Source organism: Pleurodeles waltl, chromosome 8 (genome assembly GCF_031143425.1).
Source record: "Pleurodeles waltl isolate 20211129_DDA chromosome 8, aPleWal1.hap1.20221129, whole genome shotgun sequence".
Lineage (NCBI taxonomy): Eukaryota > Metazoa > Chordata > Amphibia > Caudata > Salamandridae > Pleurodeles > Pleurodeles waltl.
In genome coordinates, this window is record NC_090447.1 from 1494251092 (window position 1) to 1494271839 (window position 20748).

The 20748-nt window shown below is 43.4% G+C and overlaps 1 protein-coding gene across 1 annotated transcript in view; it reads left to right on the plus strand.

Moving 5' to 3' along the window:
• The window catches only part of KPNA1 (karyopherin subunit alpha 1), a 181930-nt gene that overhangs the window by 40890 nt on the left and 120292 nt on the right, over positions 1–20748 (plus strand). Inside the window, exons 3-4 of the mRNA XM_069202718.1 lie at positions 5268–5372; positions 12333–12432. Coding sequence (XP_069058819.1) covers positions 5268–5372; positions 12333–12432 — 205 coding nt within the window. The remainder of the gene's footprint in view (positions 1–5267; positions 5373–12332; positions 12433–20748) is intronic.

Sequence of the window (20748 nt, forward strand, 5' to 3'; positions counted from 1 at the left end):
TCTGGCTCAGATTTATAATCCTGACAATCTGTCCTTGCCTTCATATGGCATCACAGAATATTTAATGTCTGACACAATCTTCTGTGGGCCTTGCCTAAACCCCTTCCCCCAAATCTGAGGGGGTGTTTTTCTGTACTTTACCGAACCTTTCCCCTTCCAGATTCGTCATTGCATTTCATCAAGTAATTTGTCCTGTTTTTAATAAAAAATAAAATAAAAAAAGGTATTAGGGCAACTAAGGTAGATTGAACTGGTTTACATCAGATGTAGCATTGAAAGTATAAAATTTGAGTAGGTTGCCCTGTTGAAATAGTTGCCTTTCGCTGGTTTTGCAGGTAGAGACACTAACATGTCTCACAAGTACTGTCATCTCAACTTTCCAAGTCCCTGCAACTGAATCCTGTAGCAAGAGCACGTTTTTCTCTTCTGGTTTAAGACCTTTTGGGAGACCACATAAAAAGGTTTCTACTTATTTCAGCTTCCATCAGAGCAATAAGAACACTCCCTCTGCAACTTCTTCTGTTTGTGGGCAGTGAGCAAGCGGTTGTATTTCAGGAAAACTATGTATGATACCTTGGGACGTTCTCTCAAAAAAATGATGCCCACCGTAGCTGATGGTGATTATTGAAATGCAGGCATCCAATGTTGATAACGTGGCTGGTCACCTGCTGGGTTCATAGGCTCTGTTAAATGTAGAGGAACTTCCTTTGGGGGTGCAGTTTCCTGAGCATCAGCTGGCAGTTGTCCAACAATTGCTACATCTGTATTTAACATCTTAGTTTACATGGAAGAAACATCTAAAACCGCTGTTTGTTTACACACTGCTCTCACTCAAAACTCTTCCTGTTCCTAGGTTAGATGTAGCCAATATTCAGACCTACATCTTACTATCAAACCCCCTCTACTGCATTCTCTAGAAGTGAGAGGCAGTACTAAGTCTTTTGGAAAGAGATTACCTGAGGGACAACATTCTGCAAAGGCAAGGAACCTCTTTGGCACAGATACCCTTAGTCTCAATGATCACATCTGCAAGGTGAGCATCAGATTGAGGAAACTTAATATCAACAGATTGAAGTAACTTTCAAGCTGCTCCATCTGAAGCCTTAAGCAAGACCAGTGGCTCTGCTTGCCCTTTCTCTATAGTGTGGTTCAACCTTTTCTCTGCAAAGTGTACACATGATTGTATTTTTTTCTATTTTCCTGATTTATGAACTTGCTACTCTATTCTAATGTGAGGAATATTAGAGTATTCCATGATGAAGGTAAAGCTACGTTCCTAAAGACTTTTGTTCTGATCTTTGTCTTTTTTTGCCATTCTTAATTTCTGAGTTTTGTTGCCTCCTAATGCTGGTTCTAGAAACAGTCTGTATAAATTTATTAAAGTTTTCCTCATACAATAGTTGGAGCTGTGTCAATGGCAGTCCAGCTGCACTCTCCCAGATCGTCCAACCGGATAGTAGGGGAGGATGGTGAGGCTATTTGTCATGCAACACTTAAACCATGCCTCGTAAGAGATCCAACCTGTGGGGCATAGAAACTGGCAAAGACACTGACCTTAACACTGTTGCTAATATACTAGGACCTAAACCCAATCAAGGTGTGCCAGCCACTTGATAGTAACCTGGTCTCTATCTACCACTATACAAGACCCCATGATGGGGGGGGGGGAAGGACAAAAGAGGTACCAAAACACTGGTTTAGCTTGTCTCTCTTGTTACAGCTAGCACTCATTAGAGAATCCCTTGTCCTTTAGCAGGCTAAGCTGTGATCGACGCACCAAACCCAGCTTTCTTGGGTATCTGAACAACAGCACTAAGAGGCTGTGAACTCCACACCCTCTAGCTCAGGCTGTTGTGGGTGAGTGCAGCATCCTTGAATCATAACTTCATCTTCCACAGAGACATGGTGGCAAAATGTGTTTTGTGGCACTGAGCTTGATGATCTGTGACCCATACGAACATCAGTGTCTTGATGGGCTAGAATTGTGTCATATGTTTGACCTTTTATTATTCCTTGCTCCCAGACTATTGCCAGAATGTTCACATTTCTACTTAACCCCACGTCCCCTTTCTCCCCCTCCCCCTCCCCCCCACCCCCAACATCAAGAATACTGAGTATCTGTTCATAGGCTGGGGACACTGGAGTTTTTGCACTCCTAGTCAGCAGTGTAATGAGGCTTTTGTTATTTTTAGGGGAAAGATCAAGCGTGTACCACAGGCATCATTGTGGCTACGCTGTATCATTGACTTCGCTGTATTCCATATTCTTTGGTCCTTAGTCCTAAAAGGCTTACTTGCTCTCATGCAGGGAAATATTTCACGCAGTTTATTGATGCGATCAGTAGTGTGAAAGCTGTGTTCTGCCTGCTGCTTTTGTGCGGTCCTACTCTTAACCTGTCTGCATCAAATAACCACTGCTGGAGGTAGACAAGCTTCTCTTTTAGGAGTACTGGAGTCGTCAACCCTTTGAAAGAGGGTTGGAGGCCGATATGTGTGAAGACAGAGGTTGGGCAACTTTCACCCAGTCTAGAGATTCCCTATCTCAACCAATAACTCCCTTGCAGAAGTGTAAGATACTGGCTCATATCCTTCTCAGATTGGCAACTGGTTTTGCTCAGTACAATTAGTACACGCACACGTCCCGTAAGGGGACACAGAAAGTAACTGATTTCCAGTCTGAAACCTGCATTACCAGTGCTACCTTTCTGAAGTATTTCTTTATCGGAGCGCCATAAAGTCCTTACTCTGCTAGGCCCTAACCCTTCGAATACAGTTGAATATTTTGTTCAGTGAAAAGTCCTTTTTTCATCTTGTGTGTTCGTCAGTTGTCCCTTAGTGCTTTCATGGAGAGACCATGTTGTCCAGAGGTATTCCCCATTTCTGATCTTCCATGACCCTGAACTTAGCTTTGGGAGACTGCCTACAATTTCGCAGTCTTAGTTTGTAATGAAAATACATTTTTCCATGAGCTATTTCAAGCATTGATTCAGAACTATAAGAAAATGTCTTTAATGTTGGAAAAATCTGTGAGCAAGTGACGTTCCTATCCAGAATTACATTTGCCAGTGAAGTATGCGGTCAACACTTCCTACAGCAGCTTTGCCTACTTGATTGAGGAATTTTATTTCTGTGCTGAAACGTCATTAGTTGTGGAATATTGGTTTTATAAATGTATTTACTTTTATCAAAAATTTCAAATTAAAAAAATGCAAGAACTTAGCCGGTCAGAATAAATGAATAGCATAAATTGGAAACATTTTACAAACACCCCATTGTCCACATTTAGAACCAGAAAGTTAACTGCTGAGAAGTAGAACTAGTAGCAGATTAACAAAAACTTCTGACTGGGGTGGGAGGAGGGGAGGGGAGGGGAGAAAGGGATAAAGAGATTTTGAGGCAGATCAATATGAACTGTAACTTTCCAGAAGAAAAAAAGTACTTGATCGCAGGACTCGTTTGAAATCTATTGGAGCAAGCAACAAACAGGAGACCAAAGTTGTGATGCACACTCTAGGCAGAGCAGTCTCCTTTTCTAAGTTGCAGTGACCTGGAGCATGAAGTAACAGGACGCTCTAGCTCTCCAGGATGGCTAAGGATTTACTACAAGGTTTCCCAAAAACTACTTGGCAAGTATTACTAGTGTATAAATAGAGTAGAACAGGATTCAGTGTTTTCCAATTACTGTAACAAGATCAACAAACTGGAGTGGTGCCATTCCATGTTTTACTCAAACTGGTTCTAGAGCAGGAAGCAATCTCACTACTATACACTGCTTCAGGATGGCGCAGTCAGCAAAAGCCAAACTCGGGGGGAGGGGGGGCGGGGGGGGGGTGGGGTAAATGTCTCATTGGAGAAATCAGCCACGATGAGTTAAGCCCAACTCCCCATTGTCCTAAATCCGCCAATGGGGACATAACTCATTAGCTAGAAAAAAACAAGCAAAAAGATGCCTCACTGATTGGTACAGAAGAATGACTGAAAATGCAGCTTTAAACTCTGTCCTGACCAAATTTCACTTGACCACTTTTTTATAGCATTTTTCTTAACTGCCTTAATTTTTGTCACTCTTCCTGTGAAAACAGTCTTTCCTACATATTTCTCAACAAATGATGTCTTCAGTAATTCTTCTGAACCACCAAGTGCAAACAGTTTTTCTTTTGTATGAAAAACTTCCTGTAGGAAAGGCAGTCTAACTCTCATGTGTCCGCACATCGCTGGTACTAACACTGAAATGGTAATCCATGCCCCCAACCCTTCTGGTGGTGTGCTCCTTAGCTCCAAATCAGTTGCAGTCTTATCTTTTTTTTTAGGGTCTCACTGTGGTAGAATCATTGTTCTAGTATATTGAGGAGTCTATCTCATGGGCCCCTCGTTGTAAACACCTTGAAACAGAAAGCGGTCCACAGCAGATTTCTTTCCAGTTGTGAAGTCCTGAGTATTAATAGTCCAAAAAGACAGAATCACTACATGACTTTCTTGTTCAGGATAAGGCCATCACCACAGCCGTGTTGCTGCTGACCTCTTATATTGCAAGAGTTGTTGGCAGTATGATCCATGTCCAATATTGGGTTGTCTTTTTACTCAACATATCGGGGAATAGAACATTTACTCAGACTTGAAGCCTGCCTGATTTCCAGCTAATGGCTGTTTACTTTCAGGAGGTTCAGGTGACCCAGGTCCTATTTTGGTGTAGTGAACATTGTGTGTATTTACTCTGACCCTTCTGTTTCTGAGAATCCTCCGGAAAATCACAGAACATCTCGGATTCGGTCATTCTGGTGGCTTGACCTAATCAATTCTAGTTTTCGGGCCACCTCGATCTTCTCTTGACGGCACACATACAACTCTTTACAGAGGAAAAGACCATTCTAATTACTTTCTTACCATGGCTCATCTACAGTGTCCGGTGCCTGGCGATCCAGACAGTCCTCACATTATAGATTGACATACGAATATTCTCACCATAATGTTTTGAATTTATGGGAGAATCTTCAGGTTCACACTACTGTGCTTTGATCATCTCAAATGGCTATCACTAATGACATTTAACTCTTACCGAAGTTACTCTCTTCCATCTTTAACTTGAAGCTCCCTTAGGCATGCAGCTTTGAATATGCCAAATCACTACAGTTATTACAAGTTTTGTTCAGAATTTTCTGTCGAAAAATAATTGTCACCTAAAAGCCACAGTTTGAGCTGTTTTTTTATTATGGTCAGTAGATTAGTTAATTTAGTTAAATCTCAATATGTGGGATATTATGTTTTCAGCTCTTCAAACGAAGAAATGTTGCGGTCGCAGAGGAAACTGAGGAAGAAGGCATGTCGGATGGAGGATTTCATGAAGCTCAAATCAATAACATGGATCTGGCTGCAGTAAGTACATCGTTATGTTAAGTATTGCTGCGGTTGTTCCTAATCTGAAAGTGTTGCTAACCCTAGATGATTTTTTCTAATCCTATGAAAGCATGGTCACTGGCAAGTTTCTGATACTGGTAAAGTTGCCCTGCTCTGTGGAAAAAAAAAAAAAAAAAAAACACTAGTTTAAAACCTGTTTTATGATGTATTTCCGTTTGTTTTTAATGAATAACATTGAATGCCAACAGTAGACTATTTGAAGTGCTTAATATTTGAAACCATCAAAAACAAAGTGGTGAATACAGTGCTTGAATTAATCGCTAGCTCAGGGCTGCATTTCAATACTTTTTTTTTTTTTTTTTTTTTTAACACAACGCCACCTTGGTTTGGACACAGCCCTATGCAAATCAACCTCAGTCCTACTCCAGTTGGAACAGTCCAGCCCGGACTGCCAGGGCAGGCCCTCCACTCAGTGCCAATATGTGCCCCTCTACTCTGGCGCTTCCACTCTACTCTAACTTTTAGCCTTGCTGAACAGCCGCCACACTGCTGTACAACGTGGCTAAAAGATTTTGGCAAAGCTAAGAGCTCTCACATAGGCGAGACCTATTGGCTTTGCCAGTGCTTGTTCCTAGTTGCCAGAATTTCGTTTTGCAGCCTTCCATTGCTTACTCCTTTTCAATTCATTTCCGGTCCTTATGTATTTTGGACTAATGCTGTCATACAATTAATATAGAAAAATTGGTTATTAAAACTAAGGTTTATATTAACTTTCAATGTCGTTTTCTCATCCAAAACTGACACTGGTACAAACTGGATTTCAATCTGATATTGAAGGGAATACCGCTTTAAGGCATACACAAATAAGGTGACCCAAATTCTTTTCTGCTTTAAAATTAAACTATTACTAGCGGTTAAATGTTAAGATTAAATGGGCTTGCAAGTGACAATGTTCTACAGTTAAAATAAATGGCTTGTAAAGTCATCTGCCACGATATTCAAACTGTTCAATTTCCAGAAACCCGATCAAAAGCATTCAATTGGACCAACACTCCGTTTCATGTAAATTGACTAAATGGTTTTTGCTCTGTGAGTGAGCAAAATGGAAAATGCAGCTTTTGGGATTTGCCCCACCCCCAAAGTAATTATTTTCCTCCTCCTTGACCAGTCTGGCAGACCACTATACCTTTTCCCACACATTCTCATCAATTTTTGAATTAGAGCCATAGTTCTTGTAGAAAGGTACCCTCTTTTTGCCATGTTTACCCCCACTTTTTGCCTGCAGTCAGTATAGTTTGACTTTTCACTGGGATCCTGCTAACCAGGACCCCAGTGATAGTGCTTTCTTCCTCTAAATTTGGTTGCTTAAGACGTTGCACACCACACAGTTGGCATACTGGTGCCCCCATACATGTCCCTCTATATGGTACACAGGTACCCAGGGCATTGGGGCACCAGGGATTCCCATGGGCTGCAGCATGCATTGTGCCAACCCTGGAGGCCCATACAAAATGTCTGCTGGGCTGCCATTGGAGCCTGCGTGAAAAGGTGCATGTACCCTTTCACTACAGGTCAATGCACCAGCTCACTAAGTCACCCCTATGGTAGTCCCTCCTAGCCCTGAGAGCAGGACGCAGCTACCTGTGTGTGAGGGCCCCCCTGCATGAGCAGAAGTGCCCCTACGAACTCCAGCTCCATTGCACTGGACTTCGTAAGTGCGGAGAAGCCATTTAACCTGTGTATTGGATACAGGTCCACTACCTATGTCCATCTACATAATGGTAACTCCACACCTGGGCATGTTTAGTATCAAACATGTCAGAATCATACCCCAATCCTGTTGCCAGTATTGGTTGTATGATTTCATGCACTCTGGGGGCTCCTTAGAGGACCTCAATCAGTGTTCCTTTCAGTCTTCTAGGGCTTTCCAGGCAGCCCGCGCTGCTGCCACCCCTCAGACAAGTTTCTGCCCTCCTGCTGCTTGACCAAGTCAGACAGAGAAAAGCAGAACAAAGGATTTCCTGTGGGAGAGGGAGGTGACACCCTCTCACTTGGAAATATGTGTTACGTGGCTTGGGAGAGGTAGCCTCCCCAAGCCACCGGTATGCTTTAAGGGCACATTCTCCTTTCATAAACTGGCCCCTGAGTGACCACTCCCCTGTCCATCACAACTCTAGGGGTGGTGCCCCAGAGCTGCTCCAGGTGACCACTGGATTCTGCCATCTTTAATCCAAGGTGGGCAGAGGCCCCGGGAGCATCTGAGTGGTCATGTCAGGTGGGTGATGTCACAGCGCCCTCCTGATAGGTGGTCACCCTGCTAGGTGACCAATCCCCTTTTCCGGGCTATTTAGGGTCTCCCTCTTGGGTGGGTCCTCAGGTTCAATATGCAAGATTCCAGCAGGCCTCCTCTGCATCGTTTAGTTCATCTTCTGGCCACCGGGACTGCAACTGGACCCTCCAGGAACTGCAACGTTGGTTCTCCTGCTCCTTTCAGCAACCTCAACACTTCCCGGCTGTGCAGCCTCTGAGGGTGGCTGGTCTTCAGCCTGCACCAGAAGTAATAAGGAATCTCCCTTGGTGTGAAGGAGTCACTCCCCTGCATCTGCAGGCACCAACTGCAATGATGACCAGCTGCGTGGATCTGCTCTCCTCTGGAACTGCATGGATCCTACCATCACAGGTGGTGGTCGGGAGTGGTCCCCTTGGTCCTCTCTACCAGCTAGCCACCTTAGGAGATGGTAAGCCCTTGCCCCTCTTTGCAGGACAGTACCCCTGTACACTGCGACTCTTGCAGCTACCAAGGCTTGTTTGCTCCTCCTCCAAGGAATCTTCAGGCTCCTTGTAGCCCTGCCTCCCAGCACTCCTCCCTGCAAAGCACAGTCTCCTGCCTGCTGCTCCAGCGACGTTGGACTCTTCGTAAGGTGTGTTGAGTAGGCATCACTGCGACTCCTGTGCCCGCTGCCAGTGGGTTGCCTGTGTGTGGGGTGCCTCCTCTTCTTCTGACTCCAAGATGCTGAGGGTCACCCCAGACTCTTCTCCTTGGGTCGAGTCCTCTGGACCTTGCTGGTCCTCTTCAGCATTGCAACCTTCTTCTCAGTCTCTTGCATTTGCCAAGGCTTGTTGGTCATATTCCAGCACCACTGATCGACTGCATCTTGACCACTGATGTAGGACATCACTTGCATCCCTCCTGGGACTCCTCTTCGTCCTGCAGACCTTTTTCGTCCACAGTCGACCTGCTCCTGCATCCACAGAAGGGTGGGGTAGTGGCTCCTGCCACAACCATACACTCCATCGTGAAATGGACTTGGCCCTCTTCCTTTGCAGGTTCTCTTCAGTCAGGATCCACTTTTGGGCTCATCAGTCTTGGTTGGGTCTTGCATAATCCTTTTCCAAAATCCTCGTGTTGGTTTTGAGGAAAACCAGGTACCTACTGTTGTACTTCTGGTGGTCACTTCTTCGAGTTCCTAGTTCCTCCAGTTCCCTTCTGCCGATTCCACTTCTTTGGGTGGGGGACTGCCTTTCACAGTCCACTTTTTTTTTTTAAGTAAATGGTTTGGCCCTCCCCTAGTGCCCTCACTGTGTGCCAGTGCTCTTACCAATGCCTATTGCTTTCTATGCTCTTTAATGATTGCAAAGGTGTATATAATAGTGTTTACTTACCTCTAGATGGGGGACTGCCATTTTAGTATTGTAGTATGTCTTACCCTAATTAAGTACCCTTTTATTTTTGTAACACTGTGTGGTTCTTTCATGTGTTTAAGTGCTGTGACTATAGTGGTATTGCATAAACTTTGTATATGTCCTAAATAAGTCTTGGCTGCTCACCCACAGCTACCTCTAGAGAGCCCTGGCTTCCTAGACACTGCATACGCTTCACTAATAGGGGATAACTGGACCTGGTATAAGGTCATAACACCATAGGTGTTCACCACACACCTGGCCAGCTTCCTACAGTTTACACTAAAAAATGTTTCCTGTGGGCTATCTGAACTACAACCATAAATTCCATCCCTGACCACGCATACATGGTTGACAAATGCAATATGCTACCATTATTGAATGAGGAGTGGCCAAGACACACGAGTTAACTTCTCCAGTGGCTCTTGATCTTCATCCCCTTTCTCAATAAAGGGAGTACCTAACCTGTGACTGTTGGCAGATCTGAAAATGTGATTAATATGGGTGTAAGTAAAGATAATGTCACTAGACAGGACAAGTTAGTATGAACTTAATACATTACCTCCAAAGTGACTCTTATTATGAAGTCTGTGAAGCCGTATGCAGTGATTTCTTACTATAGTTTGGTAATAGTATGAACTTTGATCTTTGTGTGTTCCCCCTTCTAATGAAAAACAAATGAAAAGATGGGCTATTGGTGCAGGGTACGTATGGGTACCCTGAACCCCTGGCCCCTGTGAGTGTGAGTTCCGGAGGGACTGCCCAGGTCAATTTAAATTATGTTTTGGGGAGTGTGCGGTGGTACAATGGTACTACCACAGCACTCAGTATGGCCTCTGCCATTTCATTGTACTACCACGAAAAAAAAGTAAGGCAGATCTTTGGGACGCTGCAGGACCATGGGGGTTGGCTAGCAGTGGGGTCTTGGAGGACCCCAGGATGTGGCTGCTTGCAAGGGTTGGATGCAGGGCCTCTCCGTGTGGCAAGAGACTGTGCGCTGCATTTACTACTGGCAGGGGATTGGCCCCAGGGTGGTTGTCCATAGGGCCCGCCTGCTGGCCAGGGCCTGTGGCTTACCCCCATGCTGTGCATGGCCAGACACTGCACAGTGGGGCATCTGCATATTTACTGAAATTCACTGGTGGACTACCCCCAAACTGCACACGGCTGAACTCCTTGCATGGATGGTTTAGGCATAGTGATGTATGGTAATATAAAGTAAGATTTTATGAAATAAAAAATCACTTAAAAAAAAAAAAAAGTAAGGTTAAATTGAGGTGATAAGTGAAAATGTCAGTTAAAACATTACATTTTCATCTTAAAGCAATTAAATCCACGAGTTATACTTAACTGAAGAAATTAATTATTCCCTCGCCATTCACTGCTTATGACCTCACATATTACATCACTCATGACATGTCTGACATCACTGTAACAGAGTATTATCTCTAAAGTGATATTGATAGCACTGTACCGCCCTCATTCCTGCCGGCAAAATTGTGAAACTCTGGATTTATAGTTCTGATATTCAGTTGCTTCCACAGTATATTATTTTATTCGTCCAGAATTTTTTTTATTACACTTAGCTGCTGTCCCTCTGTATAATACTCTCATTGGTGTTCCACCATTTCAAGCAGCTGATGTTTTTGATCTCCTGGCTCTTCATCAACTTCCCGTCTGCTTTCCCTCCAGTCTGAAAGCTGCCCACCTTCAAACTCTTCTGTAAAATCCGTACTCTTTAGGAGTCTCCAATTGACCCATATAAAACTGTTTCTAGGACATGTACCGAATGCGGAGACTATGCCTTACATGGCTGAGTGAAGTTGGTTTTAAAGCCAGTGATTATATAAGGGTAAGGCCACTCCACTCTTTAATTTCCACCTTCTGTTTGCAACTTGAGCTGTGAAGCAGTCCCAACTCTAAACGATAGGCACATTTTCAGGAATGGATAGGTTCATGGCGTTTGTGACTTTACATAACTTGGCACTTTTGAGACTATGGGGAGGGCGGAGAGTTGTTGTGTAAACTATTGATGCATGTTGCCTGCGAGTTCTCAACTCAACTCTATTCTCACTTCCCCTTAAAGTTTTAATTTAGAGACTGACTGAAACATTCTATTAAATCCAACAAACACTGTCAGCAATCTTAATTTAACATCCAGTAGCATACAACCTGGCACTCAATACAACTGTGACAAAGCATAATAATATATGCCTTGCTGCATCAGCAGTCATATGTTGGAAATCTCTAGAGCAGATCCTGAGCAGAGACCACCGGTAATTCTGAAGAGTATGACCAGAGGTACTGGGTAATTCCGTGTAATACTCCAGTCATTTACTAACGAGGTTATATGTTGACAAGTCTGTGTTTAGGTGCTAGGCAGGCATATACATAGTTGTGTGCAACACATGTTGCTCGATTGATGGAGTTAAAAATAAGGAAGATGAGTGACAGCTACCTGATTTTAGAGGCTAAGTGATGCCAACGGAGTAGGATAATCAGGAGTAGTGTGCAAAGCCAATAAGGGAGTCTGCTCATACAGATGGACTGCTACACTAGACATAAAATATGGACATAATGTCCAAGTTGATTACTGTTAGATTGTTAAATAAACCTACTAAGAAGACTGGAGATTGGCCTACAACATTACCAGCTGGTAAGATATTTTCATAAAAAGTTCAACCAAGTCTTTAAAAACTAGTGTCTGACATATTTATTAATCTTTTTATAGTTCTGCGGGTTCATCTGATTGCCGTTGTTTGTGGCCCTGCTTGCAAATTCCTCCTGTGTGCAAGATCCCATGTGAATTAGTGCTTCTAATCAACTGCCTTTTTGGTCTTTCTGTATGTGGCTGAGGGTCTGGTGTTCTTGCCTGCAATAACTATTTCCAGTTTTTGCCTAGTAAACTAATTCATCCTGCAAGGATGGAGATGTCCCTCTGGTTCCTCCCCAAGAGCCAGCCATAATATGTTTGAGGCCCTTTGTATCCTAGGCACAGAGACTAGTCTAGTTAGTGAACAGTTTTAATTCAGTGTTCTAAACAGGCTATAGTTAAGCCTGTTATTAATGATAATTGCATATAAGACTGTATTTTTATGCTATGTGTCCAGAGTTCACTTACCGATGGCACACTTGTCCGTCGGCATGATGTGGAGATGCTTGGTATGTTGTTGAGCATTCATTGTAAAGGCAGATTTTACTTTTTTTTTTTAAATAACCTTCAGCCTATATAGGTAAATTAAAATTGACTGTCGATTCACATCACTGTTTAACCTCATATTTCCGTTCATTCTGCAGATTGGCACCATTACTGCTGATATGATTGAAATGATTTTCTCAAACAACCCAGAGCAGCAATTGTCAGCCACACAGAAATTTCGAAAACTCTTATCTAAAGGTGAGTATTGAGTGGATGTTAATGCTTCTGAGGAAGCATGAAGTAATTGACCTTGCTGACTTTCTTATAATTCACAATTATTGTTATGGTGTGTGCTGAGGTGGTCTGGTAAAACAGCTTTAATTGGTATGCTTTCGTCTCTGATTTGATTTGTTATATTAATGACGAACAAAGAAAGATAAACCATTGTGGTTTAAAAGTGTTATTATCACTCTTTCATAAATTAGATATTGTGCTCTAGAACTTTATTTCTGATGAATTCCTCAAACATCAGAGTCCTCACCTTTAGAATATCCCAAGGTGCCACATTAAATTCAGAGAATTCTTCAGCAATGCACCTGTGTGCCAGTAGTTGAAGCTTCGTGGTGACTCCACACTGCCCAAGACTTGAAGAATTGGAGCATTATCCTTACGTGCTGTCTTAAGTTACTTTCTTTCTGTGTCCTTTGATTCTCTGGTACAACCCTATTTTTTCTGACGACTCAACACTTTGCAGTGTGCTAGGCAACGATGTACCCACCAAAAAAGAGAAGATTAAAAAAGTGTAAGAATGCAGAAAGCAGGTGTTGGTAATGTACCCATTATTAAATGTCTGTGTGGCTTGATCATTAGTCTTGCACTAGGTGTGCCTTCATCCTTCCACATGCAGGTCAGGAAAATTAGGAGTTACTGAGCACAAAAAAGGACTGTGGTCCTGTGTGCTAAGGTCCAAGCAATTTCCTTTTTACGCTGGCACAGACTCCACTGGTGCTAATCATTGATCCTTTGCTGATCTGGCCCATCCTGATCCAGGCCTACATTACAATTTGAAACTACAGCCAGTAGTTATACAGCCAGATTTCTATTCTGTGCCTATGGCCTGCACTGCTACCAGACTTGTGTGTGCTTACCCACCTTTACCTCTCCTGCCTTGGGTTCTGAGGATGGTCAACATAGTCCAGGCCCAAGTCCTTTTATTCCTGGACTGAGCAATGAAAGTGTGGTATCCTCCTATCAAGAGCCCACTTGGGACGATCTGTCTTGGCAACAGGGTAGGGTCCTGCATCTCAGTGTCTAAAAGTTATACCTCCAAGATGCACAGTGAGAAGCAGCACATAAATGTGTTTAATTTAGCAACCGATGTGGGTTGTGTTATACTCGTTGCCAGATGCCCTTCCACAAAGTAGATTTATACTGGGCTCTGGGACACATTTGTGTCATGGTGTTGGACTTCCAAAACACTGACTCCTTGAAAGCTAGACTTTTTTTGTTTCTTTAATTAGGCTAATAAGGCTGCGTGATAGGCAAGTGAAAGGTTTTTAGCTCTTCTTATGTTTACCTGACCAACTGCTTTTGGACAGGGAATGAGTTTTACAAAAGGGTTGACTCACGTTTCTCAACAACCATTTGTTATAACATAAAGGGATCTGATCATAGGCTTGATATTTTTCATGTAAGATACTCTGCCTTGTTGCCATTATGTTGGCTCAGCACTTGAGTGAACTGCAGATGATTTCTGCACATCTGCCTTTCACCACATTCTTTTTTGACAAACTAGTACAAGGGCTTTAGGTGGCCTTCCAACCAAAGGTCATGACTGCCACCATGTTGGCCATTCAGTTACACTTCTGTATTTTCTGCCCTGCAACCAATCTCAAAAGAGGAGAAATTCATTGTTAGTACCCTGACAGGGCCCTGAGTTTTTACAGCAACCATCAGCTCTTTGTAGGTTTCTTGAGGCAAAGTATAGGAATTCGGTGCAGAACAGGACCCTGTCGAGGTGAAAAGTCATTTGTTTTAGGATTTGCTACGCAGTGGCCTTGAAACAGCCCTGAAGGCCTTTGTGCTTATTCCATCAGGGCCGTGGCTGCTATAATGTCTGTGGGGAGAGTGGTAACCTGCCTGGCTAAGATTTGGGCTTTGGAGTAGAACTTCACAAAACACTACTGCCTTGCCAGATGGCCGAGCAGGAAAGTCACTTTCCCTGCTCTGATTCTTCAGGGCGTTTTGATCTGATGCTACTCCCAAACCCTCAACTTTTGTGTGGTCCTTCTTTTGTATCTATTATAAAGTTGAGGAATTAGCTGTGAGAATTATCCATCAAAACAACTAGCTTGCCTACCTTCTATAATTCTCTTTCTAGTGGATACTGTAACTGCAGATTCCTCACTGCCCCGACACCTTCTTATTTTGCAGTGATGCCGTTTTACCATCTAAAACAGTGGTTCTCAACCTTTTGACTCCTGGGGACCCCAACTGTATCATTCTTGGAATTCGGGGACCTCCACTGAGTCCTTACTGGAAGCCGAGGACTTCAGTCTAAACACTGTTGATGATTTGAACTGCAAAGCAATATGCAAAAATACAGAAACAAGCATTCATCAAACACATTCACAAATGATAACACACTTTATTTAAGTGGCAAACAAATATATATTTAAAAAAAATGATAATTTTAATAGGAAGGTAGGAGATTTTCTACATTCAGTTGAAGCCACACATCGTCCATACTATACTTTGTTTGATGGACTTGCACTGCTCCCACAAATCAATCTCAGAATAGTAATTTAATTTTTAACTTACGGTATTTTTTTAAAATGTTCAATTGTACATTTAGCCACTGCATTCATATGCACTTTATTAATGTGTTAATATTATTTCATTTTCTAAACTGTCACGGATCCCCTGAGGAGGCTTTGCGGACCCCTGGGGTCCCTGGACCACAGGTTGTGAACCAGAGATCTAAAAAGGTCCCAAGTTAGGAATCCACCCTCAGTCTCCAACAGTTTGTTCTCCTCTCTGAGGGCACAGAAGAAGAAAGATGCATGAAACTGATGATTGCGCGTAGGGGGTGATACTTTGATGCGACAGAGCACCTTGCGCACCAACAGTTTTATTTTTCCGTGTCCTTGGCTAAACTGAAGATCCACTCTTCTGATATCGTTTGGCTTAAAACAATTATTTCTTAAAAAAAATAATAATAATCTGGCAGTGTAGCAAGCATGTCACCACAGCAGTCTATATTCTTTAAATTGTTATGTGTTGCGAGCAGATGTTGGTCACGGAGCTGCACATCATCTGACTAGGGGCCAAGTAACAACTCCAAGTTCTTTTGATAGATGACCCATTGTGTGAGGATGGATGAGTATGAGGCCAAGCTGTACTTTCAGTGGAGCACATGAAACAGGGCTGTTACTGTTAGTGTACCCTCCTCATGTAAGTTGAAGTTTAAGGACAAGGCTTCAAAGAAAAAAAAAAACACTCTAAACTGAACCCCTTGGTTTCCAGTTATTCAAGACCTTTGGTTAGATCAACATCCATGTACTCTGACCCCAGCATCATTCACCTGAGCCCTAGTGGAGAAGTGTGGCTCAATGGTTAGAGCGGCAGACCCTGATGCAGAAATCTGGCCCGGGACCAGGGTTCAATTCCTGCCTCAGCTGGTCGTGGGCTCAATTTCCTCGGACCTGATCATTCTCGCATCGGTGCCTAATCTAATTCATGAGTCCCACTCTGTTACTCTGGGCAATAGCTTGCTTAATCTCCACAACGGCCCCAACAGCGCTGGGATGCCTGGCTTCACCTTGGAGGTTGCCCAGAAGTGGCAATATATCGTTTCATATATGGGGGCCAAAAGAAACGACCACATCACACCCATTTTATCCACCCTCCGTTGGCTTCCCATAGAGGCAAGATCTATCTACAAAACTGCATGTATCACCCACAAATCCTTGCACTCCTCCTCCCCTCGCTACCTGGTGAATAAGCTGAAACTCTCTGGGGGCTCTAGACCATCACGTAATGCAGAAAAGTTTTTGCTTGAACCTCCCATTTTCAAGAAGGAAAGATCGATGGCCCAATCCTTTTCAGGCAACGCGGTAAGAATCTGGAACTCACTTCCGCCTCCGCTTCGGACCACCACCTCTTCCCAGGCCTTCAAAACTGACCTCAAAGCTCTCCTCCTTCAAAGACACTTCCAAAGTTAATTCAAGCCCTCTGTTTTCTGAAGGAAGTCCTTGCATTATAGGAAATTCTGTTCTCCATGCCTATAGAAGTGCCTTCCCAGGGTGTTTTTGTGTTTTGAGTGTCTGCCATTTAGTGCAGTATTATACCTCTACCTGTATTTTGTACTCTTTTGTAACATGCACACGGCACCTTTCCTTTTACAACGTATCATTTGCTACCTCTTATTTCTTGTTTGCTTTTGATACATGCACAACGGCCACCACTGCCTCATGTAACGTAACGATTGTTTTAGTGTTTTGAGTGTCTACCATTTATTGCAATTTTTTTACCTCTACTCGTACTTTATTTGCTCTTGTAACCTGCACACGTCACTTTTTCCTTTCATAACGTATCGTTTGCTACCTCGTTTATTTTTTTTGCTCTTGATACGTGCACAATTATCACTATTGCCTCATGTAATGTAACGTTTGTTTTTGTAACAGGCTCACTTGTAATTCTTCTCTTGTATCTTTACTTTGCCTATTGTGAAGCGCTCTGACACCTTCGGGTAAAGTCCGCGCTATATAAAAACGCATTAAATAAAAAAAAATATATATATAAAAAAAAAAAAAAATAATAATAAAAACAGGGAAAAGCCAGGAGGGGTTCCACAGCGGTATGCGTACAGCGCCTTGAGACCCTAACGGGTGAGTAGTGCGCTATACAAGTACGAAGTTTACAGTTCCCGATGATGGAAAATGTGCCATGAATTCTCTGCATACTTATTACCTGCAGGTTCAAAGAGCTCATGTTGCAAATTTTCACCATGGCTCCCCACCTAACACTGGTGTGCCTTCTGGATGCAGCATAGCGAGCGGTCCACTCAAGACCAGGACTTGCTTTTACACCTTTGTTGAAGGCCTCACCAGTTTCCATCACGTGTGTACTGCCTTTGTTTTATGGCAGTGTCTTTGTTCTCAGTCCAGTAGCGCTCTGTCTGTGGAGTCATATCCTTATTTTGCTATAATCTGTTCAATATCTGTCATACCATAGCAAAAGCGCACACCTGTTTTGAGCAAGACTGTGGCAGCCCGCCTCCACAAAGCAAAAGATTTGCTATAGTTGAGCCGTTTTTGGCTGTGATTCTATTGCTGCTTGGGTGCCTTGTTCCATCCTACTAAGGAGTGTGATAAGGTGGTTAGCTTGCTCCCCTTCCCCCTTTTTTAAACTCATGCCTTTATTTAGCGTTACAAAATGCCTGTCCTTGCGAAAGAAACAATTATGATGCACTCAGTAACAATCAAAAATGAATCAAACACATGATTCTTAATGTAATCTCATAGGTAATAATAGCGTAAATCTAAAATTCATCACAAATACAGTCCATTAATGATATCTAGTCCTTTAGTTTATTCATGGATACTCCCGATTCCACTGGGCAGAACACTTTACTCCGTTTTGTGTATACAGAAGAACAACTCATTGTGTTCTTAGTACTCCGTTTTTAAGGTTAGTAGATGTACAACCGTTGATATGATTAAATAGAGAATTGTGGAATATAGTCTGTTATTTGTTTCTTCACAATGAACTCTTTGTAGTCCGTCATTGATGTCAGTCATTTGTTTAGGTACTTCCTTATTGACATCATGGTTGTGAACTCTTACCCTTGAAAGGAGAAATTCAGAATGTTTTCCCTTGCTTAAGGCTTGTTGGCTTTAGACCACGAGGCTTGGATGGTGTGCAGAAGTATTTTCCTGTGTTTGTTCCTGCTGTCCCAAAGGAAATGCCAGTATTTTGTGGTAGGTTTATTTCACTAAAAATTTCCAGTCCTTCCCTTTAGCCTCACATCGGGCCCTCGAATCATCACTATTGTCATGCCTTTTTGTTGCCCATCTTTGCAGGCAAGAGATAAACGTGTTCCCGTAATCAATGCATGTATGTTTAAGAGAGGCATACCTCAGACAGTTTAATACCCTATTGAGAATTTTGTTGATATTTAATGTGGGGTTCTCCATCAAAAGATCAGTCTCACTGCCAACCCAGACAGGGGCTTCCATTTGTTGGGAACAGTTTGAGCATGGCATCCTTAAATGCCATACGGTTGTCTGCAACAAGAAGGGCGGTATATGATTGTGCACTATGTGAAAAGGTCATTCAGCATCAAGGCGTGTCCAAAGTCAAAACCCCTTTTATACAGTTGTTTTATTAACCACAGTAAAGACTTGCTTAAGCCTTTCTACAGAATGGAACATTGATTATTAGGCAAACAGAAATGAGTCCATCTTAAATCCAAAATAAAAGAAACACATAATTACAGCATGTTTTTTAAAAAAAATAAAAAAAAAGTATTCATGACCCTTTAATTTTATGAAGTGACCAATCAATTTTGGATGCTCAGATTTAGGTCTCTACGCGGCTTGAACCTCGTCTTCTAAATAATGGTCAGAGGAGTCTTCTTCCTTCATTAGATAATGTTGGGCAAAGGCTTAGTGTACTCTTTGAGGTTTCCCACTATAACTAGAATCTACAGGCGCTGTCTGTCTTCAAACCTGCGGTTTGGGCAAAACTAAAGCTTAATGATAACAGGAAATATTATTCAGATATGCATGTGCGTTAATACCAAAGCAGATGGCTCGTGCACAAAAGGTTGTAGCTGACCCTGACAGAACAATCCCTGTGTCTTGAGTTTTTTTTTGCTCTTCCAATGTAAAGGCATGTTCGATGGCATATGTTGCTGCAGATACACATGTTTGGCACAGTCCGCTGCCTGGTGTTGGGCTCGGAGTATTACAAGTTGTTTTTCTTCGAAGAAGTCTTTTTTGGTCACGGGACCGAAGGACTCCTCCCTCTTCGGCTCCATTGCGCATGGGCGTCGACTCCATCTTAGATTGTTTTTTTCCGCTGTCGGGTTCGGACGTATTCCTTTTCGCTCCGTGTTTCGGTTCGGAAAGTTAGTCAGAATCTCGGAAGAAAGCGTCGGTATTGTTCCGTTCGGTATCGGGATAGTTAGGTACATCGACACCGATCATCGGAAGACTTTGGGGTAGCTTCGATTCCCCCATCGGGGCCTGGTCGGCCCGACCGCGTGCGACATCGAAGCCGATGGAACGGACCCCGTTCCGTTTCTGCCCAAAATGTCACAGTAAGTATCCTTATACAGATCAGCACTTGGTCTGTAACTTGTGCTTGTCCCCCGAGCACAAGGAGGATACCTGTGAGGCCTGTCGAGCCTTCCGGTCCAGAAAAACACTCCGGGACCGAAGAGCCAGGCGTCTACAAATGGCGTCCACGCCGACAAAACAACGTTTCGACGACGAAGAGGAAACATTCTCGGTTCCGGAATCAGAATCCGGAGACTCCGACGTCGAACAACAGCAACAAACTGTGAGTAAGACGTCGAAAAGTAAAACCATCGACAAACTGAAAGCCCAGGGGACGCCACTGCCAACAGGCCATGGCTCGACCCATAAAACAGGCGACCCGTCGAAGGCGCCGAAAAAGGGCACGCCCATAGCGAAGACACCCGACTCCGGTCGAGGGACCGCCATGGAGCAACCTCGGAGCCGAGAAAGCGGCTCCGAGAGACAAAAACAAGATACCGGCACCGAAAAACATCGGCACCGAGAATCCATGCCGAAAGGAACAAAAATTCTGTCGGTGCCGAAACCGAAAAAAGATTCTCTCTCGGCGCCGAAAAATACCACACCTTCATCCTACTCAGAGGAACAAGGAATAAGTGGCCAGATGCACAGATTTGGACAAGAGCTCCAAAGTGTAGAATCAGACTACACACAAAAGAGACTGTACATCCAGCAAGACACAGGGAAGATATCAACCCTTCCCCCAATAATGAGGAAAAGAAGGATGAGTCTCCTCAAGGATGACGCACAACCACAAGCCAAAGTGGTTAAAAAAGTCACGCCTCCGCCCTCTCCACTACAACAGGCATCGCCGGCACAAACACCGCCACAAATGCACTCACCAGCGCAAACTACCATAAGTCAAGATAATCAGGATCAAGACGCTTGGGACCTATACGACACCCCAGTGCCGGACAATGATCCAGATTCATACCCCACAAAGCCATCACCGCCAGAGGACAGTACCTCATACTCACAACTGGTGGCTAGGGCTGCAGAATTCCACAATGTCCAACTGCATTCAAATCCTATAGAGGATGATTTTTTATTTAACACCCTCTCGGCTACACATAGCCAATATCAATGTCTCCCAATGCTACCGGGGATGTTACGGCACGCAAAACACATTTTTGAAGAGCCCGTAAAATCAAGAGCCATCACCCCAAGGGTGGATAAAAAATACAAACCACCACCCACAGATCCAGTGTTTATTACTTCGCAGTTACCACCTGACTCCGTAGTAGTAGGGGCA